Source organism: Phacochoerus africanus, chromosome X, assembly GCF_016906955.1.
Source record: "Phacochoerus africanus isolate WHEZ1 chromosome X, ROS_Pafr_v1, whole genome shotgun sequence".
Classification (NCBI taxonomy): Eukaryota; Metazoa; Chordata; class Mammalia; order Artiodactyla; family Suidae; genus Phacochoerus; species Phacochoerus africanus.
The window spans coordinates 17274212-17298417 of NC_062560.1; the positions used below are offsets into that span (position 1 = coordinate 17274212).

A 24206-nucleotide genomic window follows, 5' to 3' on the forward strand; every position below is an offset into this window, starting at 1 on the left:
GGAGGCCAGTGGAGGGTTTTGAGCAGGGAAGTGTCGTGGAAGTGACTTGACACTGTGGGGATATCTAAGTATGTTCTCTTTCTGGGGGTTCCCTGGTCACCTAGTGGTGAAAGATTTGGTGGTGTCACTGCTGTGGCTCTGGTTTGATCCCTGCCTGGCCTGGGAACTTCCACATGCTGTGGCACAGCCAAAAAAAAAAAAAAAAAAAAAGGTACGGTCTACTTCTGGGCTCTCACATTACTTCCAGCCAGCTAATTTGTCTGTCTCTGTGCCAAGACCACCTTATCTCCATTTCTGTATCTCAGTTCTAACCCTCAGTATATTTGACAGCATCTTGCCTGAGCCTCCCTTTAAGACTGAGCCATCTTACTTTTCTTAGGAGGGTGTTGACTGTCCTTGGAATTCTGCTTTTCCATACATATTATAGAATCAGCCTAAATCACCAGAAAACCCTCTTTGGGATTCTAATTGGAATTGCATTGACTGTATATGTTAATATGGAGATAATTGATATCCTTATAGTATTGAATTTTCTTAGCCTTAAAACCGAGATAACTTCATCGATAATAGGTCATCTTTAATGCCTTCAAATAAAGTTTATGTATATGTGTGTATATATGTACATATACACATATATGTGTGATATATATGTTTAGGTATATATTATATTTGAATAGAGGTCTTGAGTATCTTTTATGTTAAATCCTAGTGCCTTTTGGTTGTTATTGTAAATATGATTTTTTAAAATTATATTTTGTTTCTTACTGATATTTACAAATAAAATTGTATTTGTATATTGAGCTTATATTTAGCTATCTTGTTAACACTTATAATTCTGATAATTTGTAAATTCCTTTGAATTTTCTATGTAGACAATAATGTCTATAAATTCAATTATATTTCGCCCTTTCCAGTCCTATGTATTTTTCTTATTTTATTGAACTGTCTCAAACCCACCAGGATAATGTTTAATAATAATATTAATATGTATTAATAGTAAAACTTCTGAGCCACAACAGAAACTCCCAGGAAAAAAATTTTTTTCTATAAAGGGTAAAAGGTAAAATTTAAATGTCTACAGGTTAGGAGTTCCCGTCATGGCCCATTGGTTAGTGAATCTGACTAGGAACCATGAGATTGCGGGTTCGATCCCTGGCCTCGCTCAGTGAGTTAAGGATCCAGCGTTGCCCTGAGCTGTGACGTAGGTCGCAGGTGTGGCTTGGATCCTGAATTGCTGTGGCTGTGGTGTAGGTTGGTGGCTACAGCTCTGATTCGACCCCTAGCCTGGGAACCTCCATATGCCATGGGTGTGGCTCTAGAAAAGACAAAAAGAGCCAAAAAAAAAAAAAAAAGCTACAGGTTAGATAATAATATTGTATCAATGATTTTTTTTTTGTATGTATCTAAATGATTGTATCTGAATATTCCACATTTAAGAATGATGTTTAGGTTTTCATCAGATATTTTTATCAAGATATGAGTGTTTAAAAAGCATTCAATTATGGGATATTGCTCTTTAGAAAGTTTACATTCCTACCATTAGTGTACAAAAGGACACATTTTTCATGTCAGTACTTATCCACACCACATGGATTACTCATATTTTTTTAAAGTTTCAAATTTCACCTAACAAAGAAAATTTTATTTCTTCCTTTTAAACCAATATTTTATGTCGCTACAGCTGTTATTTTTGTTAAAGATAGGATAGGTTTTTTGAAACAAAAGAACTTATTTCAATATAATTCCAGATTTAGAGAAAAAGTTGCAAAGATGGTATAAAGAATTTCCTATTTTATAGACCCTTGACCCAGATTCCCCAAATGTTAACATTTTATCATATTTGTTTTATCATTTTCTATCTTTTTCTCTCTTCCTCCATATAGACATACATATTTTTTTTTTGAATGGTTTAAATTGCAAACTTTAGCTTATAGTGTTCTTTCTCTTCTTTTTCTGGTTAAGCTTTTTATTAGACTGACTTACTCTAGACATTATAGACTGTGCCTTATTTATTTAATCAAAATATAATTGATATGTAATATTGTTTTCAAGTGTACAACATAAAAATTCTGTATTTGTATATAATGTGAAATGATCACCACAGTTAAGTCTAGTTAACATTCATCAACACGCATAGCTACGCATTTTTTCCTTTGTGATGAGAACTTTCAAGATTTACACTCTTAGCAACTTTCAAAAATATAATATAGCGTTATTAATTATAGTCACCATGCTGTACATTACATCCCTAGGACTTATTTTATAGCTGGAAGTTTGTATCTTTTGACCATCTTTACCCATTTTGTTGTCATTTCTTAAAACAAGAGCATTGTTTTTTTTGTCTTTTCTAGAGCTGCTCCCGCGGCATATGGAGGTTCCCAGGCTAGGGGTTGAATCGGAGCCGTAGCCACCCGCCTACGCCACAGCCACAGCAACACAAGATCCGAGCCACGTCTGCAACCTACACCACAGCTCACGGCAATGCCGGATCCTTAACCCTCTGAGCAAGGCCAGGGATCGAACCCGCAATCTCATGGTTCCTAGTCAGATTCGTTAACCACTGAGCCACGATGGGAACTCCTCCCCCTTTTCATATTTATAACCTTCTTTTATGAGAATGAGACCAAACAGCATTATCCACAGGATATTTACTTATTTGTTCAATCGTAGAATATACAAAAGAAGTTTCATATATCTTTATAAAAGCAAATATCTAAGTATAGAATTTGTTTATGTATATATTTTTGTATTTAGCTCAAGAAGAGTTTGTAGTTAAAATACTGTTTTTCAAAAGTTGACTGGAGTTAATATCCCCCCCACCTCGCCCCCGGCTTCCTTAAGTGTAGTTTTGTTACTCATTTCAAATACAGTTAGGTACATTTTAAAATTTGTGTTCCATTTTGGATTCTTCCCTCCCGTTATTCTTTTTTTTTTTCTTAGTATATGAAACATTAACATGGTTTTAAAACAACTGTACAAAAAGATTGGATAGGTTATTAGAGTACTGAGATAGAAAACTTAATGGTTTTTAATTGTGTTTGTTCTTTCAGGGGATCATTTAATACCTCACGTTAGAACAAATATGTGAACGTTCCTGCCAACTTGTGAGAATTCTTCCTTTGGACAATTTTTGTTCTACTTACTGCTCCACTTTCTTAGAAGTTCTATTTTGATGCCATGTTCTGTGGCCTGCATCAAAAGGGGAGTTTGTCTTCATGAAGATTCCTAACATTGGTAATGTGATGAATAAATTTGAGATCCTTGGGGTTGTAGGTGAAGGTAAGTTTAGCATTCCTTGAGTTTTTGAATAACATATGATTATACCTACCTCCAGAAAAGTTATTAATTCAGATTCTATTAACTTAACCTGTATCAATTCACATAATGTGCCTAAGAATAAAATATTAAAAATAAAATTAAACTATTTGGGTCTTATTCTCTAATTAAAAGTTAATTTAAAAACCCTTTAAAGTTTGAGAAATCGGAATTTCCTAAGGCGGCCTTTATTTCATTCTTTTCATTAGCAATCATAGTTTCTTTAGTCTGCAATTTTTTGGTTACATTTAATTTTTGTATCAGCTAGGCTTATTTTGAATAACTTAAAATTTGTATAAGTTAAATTTTACTCAATACATGGTAAATTAATGAACAAATAACTTCTAATTGTTTTTGAGAATAACAAATCATATTTTATAAATTTGAGCCACACAATTTGGTCATATTTTAATATCTCTGCTATAAGGATGTTAAAATCAGTAGCATGTTATAGTTTAATTGGCAGAACATATTCTTTCCTAGTAGTACGTAAAATAATGTGTATAATCAGTGACATCATCAATTTGATGAAATATGGTAATTCATTTTTCATAGGTCTTCCTGATTTAAAAAAAATTTTTTTTAATTGGAATATAGTTGAATTATAAAGTTGGGTTAATTCAGGCGTACAGCAAAGTGAATTGGTTATACATATAACATATCCATTCCTCTGTGGACATTTTCTTATATTCATTCAACAAATATATATTTTTGTGTGTGTGTGTGTATATATATATATATATATATATTTTTTTTTTTTTTTTTCCTTTTCTAGGGCTGCACCCGCAGCATATGGAGGTTCCCAGGCTAGGGGTCGAATCGGAGCTGTAGCCTCCGGCCTACGCCAGAGCCACAGCAACACGGGATCCGAGCACCACAGCTCACGGCAACGCTGGATCCTTAACCCACTGAGCGAGGCCAGGGAAAGAACTCACAGCTTCATGGTTCCTAGTCGGATTCGTTAACCACTGAGCCACGATGGGAACTCCCTGATTTTCCTTCTTAGTAATTTTTGCTCTTGATTTAAAGGAAACTTTATGTAGAGATTTTGGAAAATAATTCTGTTAACAGCGTAAGTGATTATGGTTTCTTTGCATTTATATCTTTAAAGTACTACAAAAAATTTGTATTTCAGAATTTTCAAATTTTGAATTTAAAAAGATTTTAAAATGTACTTATAGCATAATTGTTCTGGATTTTAACATTAAGTTAAATTCTTTTTAAATAAATAGAATGAATTAAAATATTGTCTAATCGTTGGGTGTTTACTTCAGGGTCTGAAGTTTGAAACCATATAGAAAGAATGGATCCTTCCTCCTTTACTAGTCAACTCCTTTTCCTCTTTTTCATTTATATTAATTATGTCAATAAAATTTATTTTCAATGCCTTATATACTGTTAATATTATAATACCTGCCTTCTTTATTATTTCTTATTTTTGTTTTTGCAAAACAAAACTGGAGAAGGTCAACTCTTAGGATATAATGGGGTTAGAATGTTCCGGATTCTGTGCCTAAGTTTTCCTGAATCATAACCTTGTTTTTCTTAATATATCCATAGGTGATCATCTTCTCAGGGATTGACTTAGATTAACTAAAACTAAAATTAATCTTAAACTATACTAATAGACTGCTATATAAATCAGAATATGTCAGTTTAAGTTGTAGTCAGAACCATCATTGCTATATGTTTGTTTTGTTTTGTTTTTTCCTTTGTAAACTACCTCAGATGCTTTTTGGCTATAAAATACATACACATTAAGGAAATTAGAAACTGTCAAGCTAACTCTACATCCCTGTATCCTAAGCAGTGCATTTTTCACCCCACAGAAAAACTAGCATGGACAGTCACATGAGGACTGGATGATTGCCTGGTGGTTGTGGAGATGAGTTGTATGGCTATAATGGCTGGTTCCATCTTAATTATGATAATGAGATTTATCCGTCTCTACCAAGTGAAGGAGACTTCTTCTAGTTCCCCAGACTCTATTGGAGACAAATTTCCCAATTTCTTCTCTCTGAAGTCCTCTTCTCATAGATAAACGCAGGCTTTGCCTATCTGTTAATGTTAATGTTCTTGACATTTCTATGAACTTTACTAATCATTTTGATTCCCATAATTAGATTTTTCACATTTATAACTTTAGCCTTAGTTTCCTGGGTATCTTGTTCTCAACTGTTTGTTCTGCCTCTATGTCTTTTATTGGCTAGTTAATAGGATAAATAATCTAAAAGGGAGTAATGCGTCTCATTTGAAATAGCAAAGAAAGTGGGAGTGCTTAGCTGTAAATGGCCAGAGATCCTTGGACTACTTGTGCTGGTGCCATTGAACTGAGTGTTTATGGTAAAAATATAGCACAGCTCCTACTGGTTATTAATTGGAGTGCTGAGATGAAGCCTGTACTCTTTTGCTAGTCAGAAAAGACATTCCAGTATCCTAGAAGAATTAAATGTCTCCTAGGACAAGAGAACATATTTGATAGGCTCTGTGCTTGAGCCTACCTTTGGGAAAATGTTAGCTCTTAAATTTTGAATTCCCTAGAATCTTTTGAGTTAATTTTAATTTACTCTTAAAGTTCTTATGTCCAGATATTTTCTCTTGAAATATTTGAACTTAAATTTTAAAATGTCTCAAGTGGGAGCTTCCATCATGGCCTAGCGGCTAATGAATCTTGACTAGCATCCATGAGGATGCAGGTTCGATCCCTGGCCTTGCTCAGTGGGTTAAGGATCCAGAGTTACTGTGAGCCATGGTGTAGGTCGCAGACGTAACTCAGACCCTCCATTGCTGTGGCTGTGGTGTAGGCCGGCAGGTACAGCTCCAATTCGACCCCTAGCCGGGGAACCTCCATATGCTGCAGGTACGGCCCGAAAAAGTAAAATAAAAATAAAATGTCTCAAGTGAAATTTTCTTTTAAAAAAAGAAGCAATTAAAAATATGTACTTGGGAGTTCCTGTTGTGGCACAGTGCAAACGAATCCGGACTAGTATCCACAAGGATGCAGGTTTGATCCCTGGCCTCGATCAGTGGGTTAAGGATCCCATGTTGCCGTGAGCTGTGGTGTAGGTCGCAGACGCGGCTCGGATCCCGCATTCCTGTGGCTGTGGTGTAGGCTGCTGGCTACAGCTCCGATTCTACCCCTAGCCTGGGAACTTCCATGTGCCATGGGTGCAGCCCTAAAAAGCAAAAAAATGAAGAAGTAAAAATGGGTACTTGTTGGGGAAAATGGGTTGCTTATACTCCTGGCTTATAAAAAATATGCAATAAACACATTCTTTTTGTGGCTCATTGCATTATCACTGCAGGATATTGTCATTTTAGGAATCATTGTTATGCTATATGCTGATCATCAATGTCAATATAATAGAACTTGATTTCCCTAAGAGCTATAATTTGTATATGTGCCGCTAATTCTTCTTTTTTTTTTTTTTAATTATAGGAGCCTATGGAGTTGTACTTAAATGCAGACACAAGGCAAGTGCATGGTTTTTAAAAGGAAAATATCTATATATGTTTAACTGTTTTGAAACTAATGTAGTCTTCTGTGCATGTGGGCATATAATTAAAACTGTCTGGTTATGATGATGATGATGCTTAATGAAATAGAATTAATATGTCAACCCAGAAAAGGGAGACTACTGTTTGGACAAGCTTTATCGTGATTAGGTGATCCTTAGTTCTTTACAGTCAGGAGCTATTTTTTGCAACTGACCTATGTATAGGTGAAAAGCTGCTTAATGAGAAAAGAGAAAAGGTGGTAAAGAAGAAGTCAGCGTAGTGACAGATTTAATTTATGTTCAAGTACTTAAGGGCAAGGAGGAGTTTCATTCAGACAGTATTTTTCATGTTGACCCAATAACTTTGATGGCTTGTTGGGTCAGAATCCAGATTTTGAAGGGTAGTGAATAGGTGTTTGGTTATGAAATAGGGCTTGGTGTAATAGTGTATGATTATTCACTGTAGTTGATCAGTCTTGAACAGCCTTGAAATGTATCTTATATAGATTATTTGATTATGATGATAATCACCAGTTATTCAGGGAAGTTATTTCAGGTTTCCACAGCTGTTGCTCATTGTCAAGCATGTTTTACTCAGAGGCTACCTTTAAGATGGCAGTTGGTGACGCTGTAACAATATCAAACATTAAGTTAAATACTTTTCTATTTTGGTGTACCTAGTCTGAATATTAATATCTGGCCTAATTCTATTTTGTGTATAATTTGTTAAGACCAAGGTTTAATGTTTTTTTGTGGTATTTTATAATGATATAATTTGTGTCTGAGATGAGCATAGCAATTTAGCCTAAGCCATCTAATATAAAGTCTCAAATCTGTCATAACATATATGTATGTATAACAACATTACACACACATACGTAAGGATGATGTAATTTTTGTGTTTGCTTTTTCTTTCCTATTGTATAAAATATTACTTACATTTTAAATTTAAGTCTTCATGACATTTGATGTATTTTGGGCTTTAGATCACAAATCTCTTACTTTAATCCAAAGAATTTTCTATTATTCTTGAATTTGGGTATTTGAATTATTTCATGGTAGTAGTAGTTATCTGAAGATCTCTGCCAGTAAATCCTCAAAAAAAAAATCATTTGAATACTACTGGCTCTTGATTCAGGATGATTAAGAACTTCAAATAATAAATACAATAAAAATAAATTTAGCACCTTGAATACCTCATTAAGAAATATCACTGCAGTTTCAAATTAAACAAATGCAAGCTCTCTAATGAATGCTATTAAAGGAGGTTACTTGAGTTAAAATAAGTTTATGAAGTTTTAAAAAGATAAAATTCTGGAGTTCCCATTGTGGCTCAGTGGAAACAAGCCCAACTAGTATCCATGAGAATGCAGCTTTTATCCCTGGCCCCAGTCAGTAGGTTAAGGATCTGGCATTGCTGTGAGCTGTGGTGTAGGTTACAAATGCGGCTCGGATCTGGTGTGGCTGTGGCTGTGGCAGAGGCTGGCAGCTGCAGCTCCAATTTGACTCCTAGCCTGGGAACTTCCATATGCTGCACCTGCAGACCTAAAAAAAAAAAAAAAAAAAAAATCCTGGGTAGATTCCACTCATAGGAAATATGTCGGTAGTGTCTAAGTTAAATTTGACTCTTTCATGAACATAATACCCCCTTTTGTACTATGGCTTTGTTTATACAGCATAGCAAATGGAAGCTTCAGTTCTTAGTTTTAATCCCTGAATTTTAAAACCCAGGGATTTCTGATATATTATGGCAGATCTTCCAGTAGTATTTTCTCTCAGTTTTTGTCACATTTCTTCTTGCAACCTTCTCCCCTATACTTTCTTTTGACCTTATCTAAGTTCTCTTGCATTTTATGTAAAAATAAGTTTTATTAGTTGAATATGTTGTTTCTGTCTTTCCATGTGTCTAGTTTACTTGTTTGTTAAAACATTGTCGTAATGCACACTATTAGTGCCAGCAAGATGAGCCCTGAATCAGTGAATGAAAACAGACATTTCTACTTTGAATATGAACTCTGATTCCTAGTGGCCATTTGCAGGGCACCTTGAGTTATAAGGATGAATAAACCATAGGTTTCTTGACCTCGTATGCCTTATGGCCTGTCTTGAAGAGATAAAAGAATAGATCATTTCAAAAATAACCTGCAAGATTGCTGCATGTGAGGATGCGTCTGAAAGCCTATCTCTTTTTACTGCCCTTCACTAAATGAGAGACTCACAGACCGGCCAGCTCTCTAAGTATTGTTGCTTTTTCCTTTCATGCACTTAAGAAGGTACCACTGGATGGAAAATTTGAAGCATAAATTAGTGCCTAACTAGGAATAATAGAGGATTCTTTCTAGAATTTGCAGCTGTTTAGTCATTAGGCTTGTTACAGTATATCCTTTTTTCAGCTAGAATCAGTCCTTCAAATCTTTATCCCACTATCCAAAATTAGAGAATTTGAGGCTTCTAAGATTTACCCTTTGACCTTTAGGATCAAATGATTGGATTGCTATAAAATCTCATATTATAGTCAGAAATGGATGGAGTTGCCATTGTGGCTCAGTGAGTTAAGAACCAACACAGTACCCTTGAGGATGCTGGTTTGATCCCTGACCTAGCTCAGTGGTTTAAGGATACAGTGTTGTCGCAAGCCCTGGCGTAGATAGCAGATGTGGCTCGGATCCTGTATTGCCACAGCTGCGGTGTAGGCTGGCAGCTGTAGCTCCGATTCTACCCCTAGCCTGGGAGCTTCTGTATGCTGCAAGAGTAGCTGTAAAAAAGAAGAAAAAAGTGGGTATAACCCTCCCTTTTGTGTCCATTACATGTAAGGTGCTCATGCCCATATATTTTGCATACTTTTTAAAATTTTAATAAAATGCCTATAGAAATGTATAAATCAGGTCTGTTGTGATTTCTTATGCAAAGATATGTGTGCGATCACTTATGCATAAATTTGACCTCTTTTTGAGAAGGTTGGCTGTGATCGTACATATAATTAAATAAAATTCCTACCATATTGTGTCTTTGAACAAGTATGAAAAAAAGTCACTGTTTTAATCTGCGTCCCATTGTAAGCGATTTAGAGGTCATGTTTATAAACAGATATATCTTATTTTTTGGGGAACATAGCACAGTGTTGGGCTATTCCAGGCCAAAGATCATGTGTCTTAATTTACTGAAATACATGCTGCCCAGTTAAAAAAGAAAAACGTAACTGTACTCTCTTTTTGCCAGCTTCTGTTGATTGTTAAAGGTACATATACATATTGGCATGTATATGAAAACTTAGCAATGGCTGTTCAGCTATTTATGGGGCTTTACGACTACTCATTTGGAAAAAATTCTGGCTTGAACCTTTACCCTACAGATATGCATTGCTGATAATCTTTTTACGTACATGTCTGCTTTGAAGTGCCTGTCAGAGGAGAGGCATGTTTTACAGCACATGGTTCTTCACAGGAGCCCAAAAAAGGTCATCCTCACAACAAAATAGGGAGAATGGAATGGAATCGAAATAGGGAGATGCCATTAGAACTTGAGGCAAGAGAGAGGACAGAGAGAGCTGGAAATTGATACTAATTGAACTGGATAGAGAGAGGTTGGAGATGGATGCTAACTGAACCTAGAACAAAGAAGTGCTGATTCATGTAATTCCTTTCCTGTGGCTGAGGTTGACTTAGGAGAAGTTTTTGTTTGTTTTGAAGTAGTAGGTAACGTATGCTCTTGAATAGCTCTGAACAAAGCTGTGAACAGCCCAATATTGGGGCACAGCCTGTAAGTATTAGGTAAATGATAAAGTTGACTTAAATTACAAAACCCGAAATAGGACATTGTAGAGAGCTCTTGTAGAGTGGCAGGTTCCCTGTGGAGGGATTAAAGATGATCCCAAGGATTTGTGGTAAAGTGGAAAAGCGTTGGTATCATTTGTTTGACTGGAAGGCTTATCAAGGATATGTATAAGTTTGGAGGGAGAGAGAATGAGTTTGGCTTTTGTAATAAAGAATAAAATGTCAGCAGAATACCAAACCTGTAATTAGTAAATACCACATGTTGAGCATCTACCATGTGCTAGGCAGTCTGTTATATGGTTTACATTTAATCTCTACAAGAACCCTACTCTCATCCCCATTTTACAGATGAGGAAGCAGAGTCAGAGAAAGGTTGTCTTGACAGGGCCAAGATTATGCAGCTGATAAGTAGCAAAACCAGGCTTGGGTCTGACTCCAGAAATAGCTATCTTGAGCCTGAGTTGGAACTGTGAGATGATACGAACCTTCCAAGAGGGAATATAGAGCAGATTGAAAGGCGTATTTAAAATGATCATGCTGAAAGGAGAGGGAGCATGGAAGCAATCTTAGAAGCAAGGAAGATTTTTTAAAAATGGTATTCACTAATAGTGTAAAAATCCGTAAAAAGATCTATGATGATAGAGATTGAAAGGTGAGAAAATCCATTTCATATAACACTGCCATTTGTTTATTTATCTATTTGTTTATGTATTTATTGCCTATGCCCATGGCATGCAGAAGTTCCTTAGCTAGGGATTGAACCCACGCCACAAGGGAACTTCCTTTGATGCCACTTGTTAATAACTTCTCTACGTCAAATAATACATTAGTGCCCAAGTGCAAGAGGTTAAGGAGAGAGTAGGTAGAGAAGATCTGGATTGTGTCATTTTTTTTTTTCTCTTGAGAGAAAAAAGAAATTGAGATGGAGAGTGGTAGGAAAAATAGATTGGATTAAATATTTTCTGGTCAGGAATGTCCATATTTTCCCCTACTAAAAGGCATTATTTGGCCATTTGTTATTACTTAATATATTACTTAATATTCACAACTTTTTCTTTTGCTGTAAGGCTTCATTTTTAGCAAGGAGTATATATTTTTGAATTGTGATTTCATTTTTCTTCTTCTGATTAACTTTGTTTTTCCACCAAAAAGCTGAATGATTGGGTAACTTTTTTTTTTTTAAACCAAACTACTTTAATAAGATATTTAAGGAAAAGTCAATGAACCATCATCAACTTAACAGATTATTTATAGTAGCATTCTAAAACCACACAGTTATTTTCTGCTTGAACAGAGTAAACTCACATTTTAAGTTTTTTTTCCCACAGTAAATAAAACAAATGTTTTTCTTTAATTTTAACATGTAAAACCTAAAACTGGGAGTTCCTGTTGTGGCGCAGTGGTTAACGAATCCGACCAGGAACCATGAGGTTGCGGGTTCAGTCCCTGCCCTTGCTCAGTGGGTTAAGGATCCGGCGTTGCCGTGAGCTGTGGTGTAGGTTGCAGACGCGGCTCGGATCCCGCGTTGCTGTGGCTCTGGCGTAGGCCGGCGGCTACAGCTCCGATTGGACCCCTAGCCTGGGAACCTCCATATGCCGCGGGAAAGGCCCAAGAAATAGCTAAAAAAAAAAGACAAAAAAATAAATAAATAAATAAACCTAAAACTAAATTGAATTTTTAAAACTCAAAGAGATAAGTCAACAATGAGAAGCTGAATATGTGGGATTAATTATTTTGTCATTCTTCCTTGTTTAAATAAAAATAAGATAGTAGTTCTTGCTGTCGTGTGCAAAATTTCTGGCATTTGAAGAACTAGAAGAATTTTGGGGCTTTAGTAGGTTTCCTCGTTGCCTTTACCCTCATTGTCCTAATCTGAATTTAGTGTGTTTTGTTTGTTTTATTTAGTAAATGAGATAAGATAATAGTCATATTAGAACTAGTTTCATTAGTAGTTCATGTATTGCCTATGCAGAAGGTTTGTTTTCTACGTTAAAGCATTTTTTTTTTTGCTATTTCTCCCGTTAAAGCATTTTAATTTGAAATCAAATTAAAAATCTTTCTACCTTCTGTACTTAAAGCACTGTGTTCAAGGAATGGTATTAGAAAGCCAAAATCCACCAAATATGTTTAAGAAAAATCTGTTGAGTGCCTACAAAATATCAGGCATTCAGCTAAGGCACTGGCTCTGCAAAAATCAGTACGATATAATTCCTGTTTTTGAGGGGTTTAGTCTAGCGTGCATAAATTAACAAATATAAGATCATGTTTTCTTTCTGTCAGAAAGCTTAAAACACAGTTTGGGAGAGGTAAATTTGAGAGACAGTTGCAGTTGAAATGAAATGATGGTGTAAAACTTTCCCAATTTTTTTTTTTCCAGTAAATATTCCATTAAAGCCTGCTTAGGAAAAAGCTTATGTTAGTTATGAAGAAAAAAGAAAAAAAGAAATAAGCATTTCCCAGAACCCCATAAGAGCACTACCACAAAGATGGGAATGGAATTAGAAAGTACCACTGTTAGTGATGCCAGCTGAATGAGAATGGTAGTATATGAGAGGCTTTGTTTACCTGAATGTCAGAGGGCCCAGAATCCTAGGTGCAGTTTTGGTGGATTGTAGAACTGTCAGTGCTACAGCTGAAACTTGATCCATGTGGCCCAGGTCATTTCCTTTAAGACCGCCCTATTCTAATGGGCAGGAGAGCCACCCTGGCAGTGTAGATCTCCAGTTGGCAAACTACTTCCTGTAGGCTAAATGTGGCCCCCACTTATTTTATGAATAAAGTTTAGTCAAACATAGCCATACTCATTCATTTATATATTTTAATGGATGCTTTTGCTCTAAAATGACAGAGTTGAATAGTTGCAACAGAGACTATATGACATACAAAGCCTAAAATACTTATTTAGTGGCCCTTAACAGAGAAAGCTTGCTGAATTCTAATGCTGAGCAAGCCCCAACTAGGAGAATATAGTTGAAACAGCACAGTGACCTCAGTGGACCAACACTGTCAATTTCTCTTTGTCTCATTGCCCTTGGTGCTCTTGGAGCCTGAAGAATAGTTAATAAAGTGTGAGACTTGCACTGGAAGTTACATTATCCTTGAGCTGGACTTGGATAAATCCTTTGGATGGTTGAGTAGGAAATTTTGTATTGGTTACCTCTTTCACAATCAACTATCAGAATGGACAAGTGGACTTTGCAAGGAACTGGGCACACAGGGACACATAACAATCTATGCACACTGACTGTGTTCCATCACTGGCCTGAGCAGCTCTCTTTTCATCCAAAGATGAATACAGAGAAGAAAACAGTCTTCACTGAGACCACATAAAATTAGTTCAAGAGAAGGACATTCTCACAAATATGAAGAGTAAAATTCTTTGAAGACAAAAAATCTTCAGATATGTTCATATTATAATTCAGGTGTCCATACCAGAGAAATTGAGTTAAGAAGCAATGGTAATAATCTCTGTTTCAACTATCTCTTAACTCCCAGGCATTATTTTCATTACTCTTTAGATCCTAGGTGCTTTATTTTCATTATTCTTAGATCCTCATAACAGCTGTAACAGGTGCTTCATTTTCATTACTGTTTAGATCCTCGTAACAGCTATAACAGAAAGATTTACTTTGCTTTTACGTGGGGGAAGCTGATACTCAAATAGGTTAACTTTTTTTTGTCTTTTCTAGGGCCGCTCCCACGGCATATGGAGATTCCCAGGCTAGGGGTCGAATCAGAGCCATAGCCACCGGCCTATGCCACAGCCATAGCAACCCGGGATCCGAGCCACGTCTGCAACCTACACCACAGCTCAGGGCAACGCCAGATCGTTAACCCGCTGAGCAAGGCCAGGGATGGAACCGCAACCTCATGGTTCCTAGTCGGATTCATTAACTGCTGCGCCACAATGGGAACTCCTCAAGTAGGTTAACTTCTTGAAAGCCATACAAGTTAGTAGGTGGTAGAGCCAGGAATTAAGCCACACAGGCCCAGTTTCCTTTTTTTAACTTTTTTGATTGGCGTATCTTTTTTTTTTTTTTTTTTTTTTTGCTTTTTAGGGCTGCACCCTCAGCATATGGAGGTTCCCAGGCTAGGGGTGGAATCGGATCTGTAGCCGCTGGCCTGTGCCACAGCCACAGCAATGCCAGATCCAAGCCTTGTCTGCCACCTACACTGCAGCTCACGACAATGTCAGATCTTTAATCCACTCAGTGACGCCAGGGATGGATCCCTCATCCTCATGGATGCTAGTCAGATTCGTTCCCGCTGAGCCACAGAAGGAACTTTTTTTTTTTTTTTTTGCATATCATTGACTTTACAGTGTTGTGACATTTTTTTAAAAATTGAGAGAGTTCCTGTCTTGGCTCAGCGGTTAGCAAACTAGCATCCATGAGGACTCAGGTTCGATCCCTGGCCTTGCTCAGTGGATTAAGGATCTGGCATTGCCGTGAGCTGTAGTATAGGTTGCAGACACGGCTCGGATCCCGCATTACTGTGCCTGAGGTGTAGGCCAGCAGCTTCAGCTCCAATTGGACTCCTAGCTTGGCAACCTCCATATGCCACGGGTGTGGACCTAAAAAGACAAAAGACCAAAAAAAAAAAAAAAATTTGAGATAAAATTCACGTAATGCAAAACCAACCATTTTAAACTGTACAACTCAGCAGCATTTAGTCCATTCCAAATGCACAATCACTACCTCTATCAAGTTCCAAAATACTTTTATAACCCTGCAAGAAAACCCCATACCCATTAAATGCTTACTCCCTATTTCTCCCTCTCCCTCTCCCTGGCAACCACCAATCTACTTTCTGTTGCTATAGATTTATCTATTCTGGTATTTCATATAAATGACTTCTTTATATGTCACTTCATATAAGTGACTTCTTTTACTTTGTGTAATGTTTTTGAAGTTCATCCATGTCATAGCCTGTATCCTTACGTCATTCCTTTTTTATGATGAATAATATTCTTTTATATGGATAACATACCATTTTGTTTATACATTTATCTGTGGATAGACATTTCGGTTGTTTTCACCTTTTGATAATTGTGAATAGAATTGCTATGTACTTTTGTGGTCAAGTTTTGTTTGAGTCCCTTTTTTCAGTTCTTTCGGGATATATACTAAGAAGTAAAAAATTCTATGTAATATGGGGATTCTGTGTTTAACTTTTGTGAGGAATTACAAAACTGTTTTTCGTAGTAGCTACACCATTCTAATTTCTGCCAGCAATGTAAAAGGGTTCCGGTTTCTCCACATCCTTGCCAACATTTATTTTTTAAAATTTATTGTAAGTATCCTAATTGATGTAAAGTGGTGTGATATTGTGGTTTTGATTTGCATGTTTATTAATGATTAGTGATGTTGGATATCTTTTCATGTGCTCTTGGCTATTTGTATATCTTTGGAAAAATGTTTGTTCAAGTCTTTTGCCCATTTTTTGATTGGGCAAACCATTTGTTGTTAGGATTTCTTTCTCCATTGGATTTACCTCTGCTGCTGCTGCTGCCGCCGCCTTTTTTTTTTTTTTTTTAAGTGTAGTTGATTTACAATGTTGTGCCTGTTGCCTCTGCTTCTTTATCAAAGATCAGCTGTGTTTGGGCTGAGTCTTTGAGTTCTGTGTTCTGTTTCATTGATCTGCGTGTCTGTTCTTCGCCAGTACCATGCTGTCTTGACTACTGTAGCATCATAGTAATCTTAGCCAGGTTGCATCAGTCCTCCAATTCTGGGTCTTTTGCTTTTCCATATTATGTTTTTTAAAAGTTTTATTGAACTATGGTTAATTTACAAAGCTGTGATAGTTTCTGATGTACAACAAAGTGACCCAGTCATACATAGACACATATCCATTCTCTCTGATTTTTTTCCCCACATAGATTATCACAGAATACTGGGTTGAGTTCTCTGTGCTATACAGCAGGTCCCCTTTGGCCATTAGTTCCAGATACTTCAACGTGCATATGCCAAACCTAAACCCCCAGTTCATCCCTCCCACCCTGCTACCTGTCCCCTTTGGTAATCATAAGTTTTTCAAAGTTTGTGCATCTGTTTCTGTTCTGCAAAGTTTACTTGTATCCTTTTTTTTTTTCAGATGTCACATATAGGTGATATCATATGATGTTTGTCTTTCACTGTCTGACTGACTTCACTTAGTATGATAGTTTGATAGTTTCTAGGTCCATCCATGTTGTTGCAAATGACATTTCGTTCTTTCTATGGCTTAGTAATATTCCATCACCCCCCCCACACACACACACCCACACACATACATGTATAGACATACACACCACATCTTCTCTATCCATTCCTCTTTTGATGGACATTTAGGTTGCTTCCATTTCTTGGCTGTTGTATATAGTGCTGCGATGAACATTGGGTGCATATATTTTTTCAAATGATGGTTTGCTCTGGATAGATGCCCAGGAGTGGGATTGCTGGATTGTATGGTAGTTCTATTTTTAGTTTTTTGAGATTCCTCCAAACTGTTTTCCATGGTGGTTACACCAATGTACATTCCCACTAACAGTATAAGAGACTTACCTTTTCTCCACACCATTTCTAGCATTTATTATTTGTATACTTTTTGATGATGGCCTTTCTGGCTGGTGTACGATGGTACCTCATAGTAGTTTTGATTTTCATTTCTCTAATAATTGGTGATGTTGAGCATCTTTTCATGTGTTTTTTGGCCATCTCTATGTCTTCTTTGGAGAAATGTCTATTTAGATCTTCTGCCTGTTTTTTGATTGAGTTGTTTGTTTTTTTGATAATTGAGCTGCAGGAGATGTTTGTATAATTTGGAGATTAATCCCTTGTCAGCTGCTTCATGTGCAAATATTTTCTCCCATTCTGTGGGTTGCCTTTTTGTTTTGTTCATGATTTCCCTTGCTGTACAAAAACTTTTAAGTTTAATTAGATCCCATTTGTTTATTTTTGTTTTTTATTGTCATTACTCTAGGAGGTGGATCTGAGAAGATATTGCTGTGGTTTATGTCAGAGGGTGTTTGGCCTATGTTTTCCTCTAAGAGTTTTATAGTATCTGGCCTTATGTTTAGGTCTTTAATCCATTTTGAGTTTATTTTTTTGTCTTGTGTTAGAGAGTGTTCTGATTTCATTCTTTTGCATGTAGCTGTTCAGTTTTCCCAGAAACACTTATTGAAGAGACTGTCCTTCCTGCATTGTATATTCTTGCCTCCTTTGTCATAGATTAATTGACCATAAGCATTTGGACTTTTTTCCTGGGCTTTCTATCCTGTTCCATTGATCTATATGTCTGGTTTTTGTGTCAGTACCATACTCTTTTGATGATGTAGCTTTCTAGTATAGTCTGAAGTCAGAGAGCTTATTTCTCCAGCTCCATTTTACTTTCTCAGGATTGCTTTGGCCATTCAGGGTATTTTGTGTTTCCATACAAATTTTAAAATATTTTGTTTTAGTTCTCTGAGAAATATCATTGGTAATTTGTTTTGTTTTTGTTTTTTTGTCTTTTTAGGGCTGTACCTGCAGTATATGGAGGTTCCCAGGGGAGGTGTCAAATCAGAGCTGTAGCTGCTGACCTAAACCACAGCCACAAAAAGCCAGCTCTAAGCCATGTCTGTGATCTACACCACAGCTCATGGCAACACTGGATTCTTAACCCACTGAGCAAAGCCAGGAATCAAACCTGCATCCTCATGGATACTAGTCTACTCAGCCACTATGGAAACTCCACCATTGGTAATTTGATAGGGATTGCATTGAATCTGTAGATTGCCTTGGTTAGTATAGTCATTTTGACAATGTTGATTCTTCCAATCCAAGAGCTTGGTGTATCTTTCCATCTCTTTATGTCATCTTTGATTTCTTTGATCAGGGTCTTATAGTTTTCATAGGACAGGTCTTTTGTCTTGTTAGGTAGATTTATTTCTAGGTATTTTATTCTTTCTGATGTGATGATAAATGGGATTGTTTCTCTAATTTCTCTTTCTGATCTTTCATTGTTAATATATAGAAATGCAGTTTATTTCTGTGTATTTATTTTGTATACTGCAACTTGACCAAATTCATTGATGAGCTCTAACAGTCTTCTGGTAGCATCTTTAGGATTTTCTAGGTACAGTTTCATGTCATCAGCAAACAGTGATAGTTGTACTTCTTCCTTTTCAACTTGGATTCCTTTTTTTCTTCTCTTGATTGCCCTGGCTAGGACTTCCAAAATTACATTGAATAGAAGTGGCGAGAGCAGTCTTACTGCTGATCTTAGCAGGAATTCTCTCAGCTTTTCACCCTTGAGAATGATGTTAGCTGTGGGTTTGTTATATATGGCCTTTATTATGTTGAGGTGGGTTCCCTCTATGACCATTTTGTGGAGGGTTTTTATCAGAAATGGGTTTTGGATTTTGTCAGAAGCTTTCTTGCATCTTTTGAGAGGATGATATGGTTTTTATTCTTCAGTTTGTTAATGTGGTGTATCACACTGATTGATTTGTGGATTTTGAAAAATCCTTGCATCCCTGGTATAAATCCCACTTGATCATGGTGTATGATCCTTTTAATGTATTGCTGCATTCAGTTTGCTAGTATTTTGCTGAGGATTTTTTGCTTTATGTTCGTCGGTGATAACTGGCCTGTAATTTCCTTTTTTTATGGTATCTTGTCTGATACTGGTATTAGGGTGGAGGTGGCCTCATGGATGAGTTTGGGAGTATTCCTTCTTCTGAACCTTTTTGGAATGTTTTCAGAAGGATAGGTGTTAATTCTTCTCTAAATTTTTTATCACATTTGGCTGTGAAGCCATCTGGTCCTGGAGTTTTGTTTGTTGAAAGTTTTTAAATCACAGTTTCAGTTTCAGTACTTGTGATTGGTCCATTCATCTTTTTTATTTCTTCTTGGTTTGGTCATGGAAGATTGTACCTTTCTAAGAATTTCTCCATTTCTTCGAGTTTGTCTGTTTTATTGGCATATAGTTTCTTGTAGCAGTCTCTTTTGTATTTCTGTGATGTCTGTTGTAACTTTTTTTTTTTTTTTTTTTTTTGCTTTTTAAGGCCACACCCGTGGTATATGGAGGTTCCCAGGATAGAGGTCGAATCAGAGCGACAGCTGCCAGCCTAATCCACAGCCACTGCAACACAGGATCAGAGCTGCGTCTGCGACCTATACTGCAGGTCACTGCAATGCCTGATCCTTAACCCACTGAGTGAGGCCAGGGATCGAACCCGCAACCTCATGGTTCCTAGTTGGATTTGTTTCCACTGCACCACAATGGGAACTCCAACATCTCCTTTCTCATTTCTGATTTTATTGAGTCCTCTCTTTTTCTCTTGATGAGTCTGGCTAAGGGTTTATCAATTTTGTTGATCTTTTCAAAGAACCTGCTTTTAGTTTCATTGGTCTTTTCTATGGTTTTCTTTGTTTCTATTTCATTTATTTCTTCTCTGATCTTTGTGGGTTTTTTTCCTTCTGCTGCCTTTGGGTTTTGTTTGTTCTTCTTTCTCTGGTTGCTTTAGGTGGAAATTAGGTTGTTTATTTGAGATTTGTCTTGTTTCCTGAGATGGACTTGTATTGCTGTAAACTTCCCTCTTAGAACTGCTTTTGCTGCATCCCATAGGTTTTGGATTGATGCGTCTTTGTTTTCATTTACTCTTAGTTTTTTTTTTTTTTTTTGCTTTTTAGGGCTGAACCTGTGGCCTATGGAAGTTCCCAGGCTATGGGTCGAATCTGAGCTGTGGCTGCTGGCATAAACCACAACTCACAGCAGTGCCAGATCCTTAACTCACTGAGCAAGGCCAGGCATCAAACCCGCATTCTTTTTTTTTTTTTGTCTTTTTGTTCTTTTTTAGGGCTGTACCCACAGCATATTGAGGTTCCCAGGCTAGGGGTCTAATCGGAGCTGTTGCTGCCGGCCTACACCAGAGCCACAGCAACACCAAATCCGAGCCATGTCTGCAACCTGCACCACAGCTCATGGCAATGCTGGATCCTTAACCCACTGAGCGAGGCCGGGGATTGAACCCACAACCTCATGGTTCCTAATCAGATTCATTTCAGTTCCGATGGGAACTCCGAACCCGCATTCTTATGGATCCTAGTCAGGTTCATTACCACTGAGCCACAACGGGAACTCCACTTCTAGGTATTTTTTAATTTCCTCTTTGATATTTTCAGTGATCCATTGGTTGTTTAGTAGCATATTGTTTAGTCTCCACGTGTTTGTGGGTTTTCTGCAATTTTTTCTTCTTATTACTTTCTAGTCTTATAGTGTTGTGGTTGGGAAAGATGCTTGATATGATTTCAATTTTTTTTTTTTAATTTACTGAAACTTGATTTGTGGCCCAGAATGTGATCCATCCTAGAGAATGTCCCATGTACGCATGAGAAGAATATAGATTCTGCTGCTTTGGGGTTGAATAGTCTGTAAGTATCTATTAACTCCATCTGGTCTAATGCATCATTTAAGGCCTGTGTTTTTTGTTGATTTTCTGTCTGGATGATCTGCCCATTACTGTAAATGGGGTGTTAAAGTCCCCCACTATTACTGTGTTATTGTCAATTTCTCCTTTTAAGGTTGTTAGCAAGTTGCCTTATATATTGAGGTGCTCCTATTGTTGGGTGGGTATATATATATATATATATATATAATTGCTATATCTTCTTCATGGATTGATCCTTTGATCATTATGTAATGGCTTTCTTTGTCTCTTGTCACATTCCTTTTTTTGAGAAATGCTATATCTTCATGGATTGATCCTTTGATCATTATGTAATGGCTTTCTTTGTCTCTTGTCACATTCCTTTTTTTGAGAAATGCATTTTTTTAAATTTATTTTTTAAGTGATTTTAATTTTTTCCCTTATAGTTGGTTTACAGTATTCTGTCACTTTTCTGCTGTACAGCAAAGTGACCCAGTCACATACATATATACAGCAGTCTTTATTTTAAGATCTGTTTTGTCTGATATGAGTATTGATATTCTGGCTTTCTTTCGATTTCCATTTGCATGGAGTATTTTCTTCCGTCCTCTCATTTTCAGTTTGTATGTGTCCTTAGAGCTAAAGTGTATCTCTTATAGACAGCATATATATGGGTCTTGTTTTGTATCCATTCAGCCAGTTTGTGTCTTTTGATTGGAGCATTTAGTCTTTTTACATTTAAGATTATTATTGATATAAGCTCGTATTGCTATTTTGATAATTGTTTTGGATTTGTTTTTGTTGGTCTTTTTTTTTCTTTTGTTCTCTTCTTTTGTAGTTTGATGACTGTCTTTAGAGTTGTGTATGGGTTGCTTTTTCTTAGTTGTGTGTGTATCTATTGCAGGTTTTTGGTTTGCAGTTACCATGAGGTTTTCATATAGGAGTCTATATATATGCAATATTGTTTTGAGTTGCTGGTCTCTTAATTGCAGATGCATCTCCAGTATCATGCATTTGTACTCACCTCTTCTCACAGTTGCTGGTTTTGATGTCATATTTGTGTGTGGATGATTTCCTGCCTTTACTATATGTTTGCCTTTACTGGTGAGCCTTCTCATTTGTGATTTTCTTGCTTCTGGTTGTAGCCTTTTCTTATCCATCTATAAAAGTTCCCTTAGTATTTGTTGTAAAACTGGTTTAGTGGTGCTGAATTCTCTTAGCTTTTGCTTATCTGTAAAGCTTTTGATTTATTCTTCATATCTGAGAGCCTTGCTAGGTAGAGTAATCTGGGTTGGAGGTTTTTTCCTTTCATTACTTTAAGTATATTATGCCATTCCCTTCTGGCCTGTGCAGTTTCTGCTGAAAAATCAGCTGACAACCTTATTGGGGTTCCCTTGTATGTTATTTGTTGCTTTTCCCTAGCTGCTTTCAGTATTTTCTCTTTGCCTTTAATTTTGACCAGTTTGATTAATATGTGTCTTGGGGTGTTCTTTCTTGGGTTTAGTTTATATGGTGTTCATTGTCCTTCCTGGATTTGAGTGAGTGATCCAGTTAAGGAAGTTTTTGGCTGTCATCTCTTCAAATATTTTCTCTGGCCCTTTCTCTCTATCTTCTTCCGGCACTCGTATAATGTGAATGTTGGCGCATTTAAGCTTGTCCTAGAGTTCTATTAGACTCTCTTAATTTCTTTTCATTCTTTTTTTCTTTATTCTTTTCTGCATCAGTAATTTCCACCAGTCTGTCTTCCACCACACTTATTCGATCTTCTGCCTCCTGTAAACTGCTATTGCTTCCTTCTAGTTATTTTTTTATTTCAGTTATTGAATTTTGGATCTCTCCTTGTTTAGTCTTGTATTTCTTTGCTCAACTCTTCTTCTAATTTATCAATGTTTGCCTCTTGGATCATCTTTACCATCATTATTCTAAAGTCTTTTTCATGGAGGCTGCTAATTTTCCAGTTCACTTAGTTGTTTTCTGGGGTTTTGTCTAGTTCCTTTATCTGCCTTATATTCCTCTGCCTTGTCATTTTGCATAGCTTTTCACCTGGTCTCCTTTTTGCAGGATAGAGGGTTGTAGCCTCTCGTGCTTCTGTGCCCCTCCTTGTGAAAGCGTCCCTCCTACTGTCTCAGTGTGGCTTCTTTGCCTTTGAGTGTAGATTATCTTTTTGGTAGTTTGTAGTCTGTTTTACTGATGGTTTTTCAGTGGTTCATTGTAAGTTTGGTGTTTTCATGGCAGAGGGTGAGCTTAAGTCCTTCTACTTCACCATCTTGTCCCAATCCAGTCTGTATTTAAAATCTATTTGTTGATATCTACAAAATAGCATGCTGGGATTGGTATCACACTGAATCTGCAGATCAAGCTGAGAATTAATATCTTAACAATATTATGACTTCCACTTGATGAACATAGAATCTTTTTTGATTTCTTTTAACAGAGTTATGCAGTTTTTCACATAAAGATCTTACAGTTGTTATGTTAGATTTATACCTAAGTACTTCTTTTTTTCCTTTTGATGGTAGGGTAAATGCTGTTTTTAAATTCTAGTTGTTCATTTCTGGCATATGGGAAAGTGATTAGCTTTTGTATATTAGCCTTGTATCCTGTGACCTTGCTAGAATTGCTTATTAGCTCCAGGTTTTTCTTCCCCCCTTTTGTTAAATTCTGTGGGACTTTCTTCATTATCAATCATGTAATCTGTGAACAAAACATCTGTTTATTTGTTATTTCCTAATCTGTATACATTTTGTTTCCTTTACTTGTCTTATTGTATTGGTTGTGACTTCCAGCACAGTATTAGAATACAAGTGGTGAGAGATGGAATTCCCTTTGTGGCTCAGCAGTTAACAAACCCAAATAGGATCCATGAGGTTGCAGGTTCGATCCCCAACCTTGCTGTGTGGGTTAAGGATCCAGCATTGCTGTGAGCTGTGGTTTAGGTTGCAGATGTGGCTTAGATCCACTGTTGCTGTGGCTGTGGCATAGGCCAGCAGCTGTAGCTCCGATTCGACCCCTAGCCTGGGAACTTCCATATGCCACAGGTGCAGCCATAAAAAAGCAAAAAAAAAAAAAAAACAAAAACAAAAACAAAACAAAAAAACCACCCAAAACAACAAAAAACCAAAAAACCAAGTGGTGAGAGAGGACATTCTTATCTTATTCCTGAGGTTAGTGGGAAGGCATTCAGTTTCTCTCTATAGGTTTTTTGTACATTAAGGACGTTCTCTCTATTTC

The 24206-nt window shown here is 36.7% G+C and overlaps 1 protein-coding gene across 2 annotated transcripts in view; it reads left to right on the plus strand.

Moving 5' to 3' along the window:
• Positions 1–24206, plus strand: part of CDKL5 (cyclin dependent kinase like 5) — a 211845-nt gene that overhangs the window by 63665 nt on the left and 123974 nt on the right. For both annotated transcript variants that reach the window (XM_047764304.1, XM_047764305.1), the window contains exons 2-3: positions 3051–3279; positions 6755–6789. In XM_047764304.1, coding sequence (XP_047620260.1) covers positions 3216–3279; positions 6755–6789 — 99 coding nt within the window. In that variant the 5' untranslated portion in view covers positions 3051–3215. The remainder of the gene's footprint in view (positions 1–3050; positions 3280–6754; positions 6790–24206) is intronic.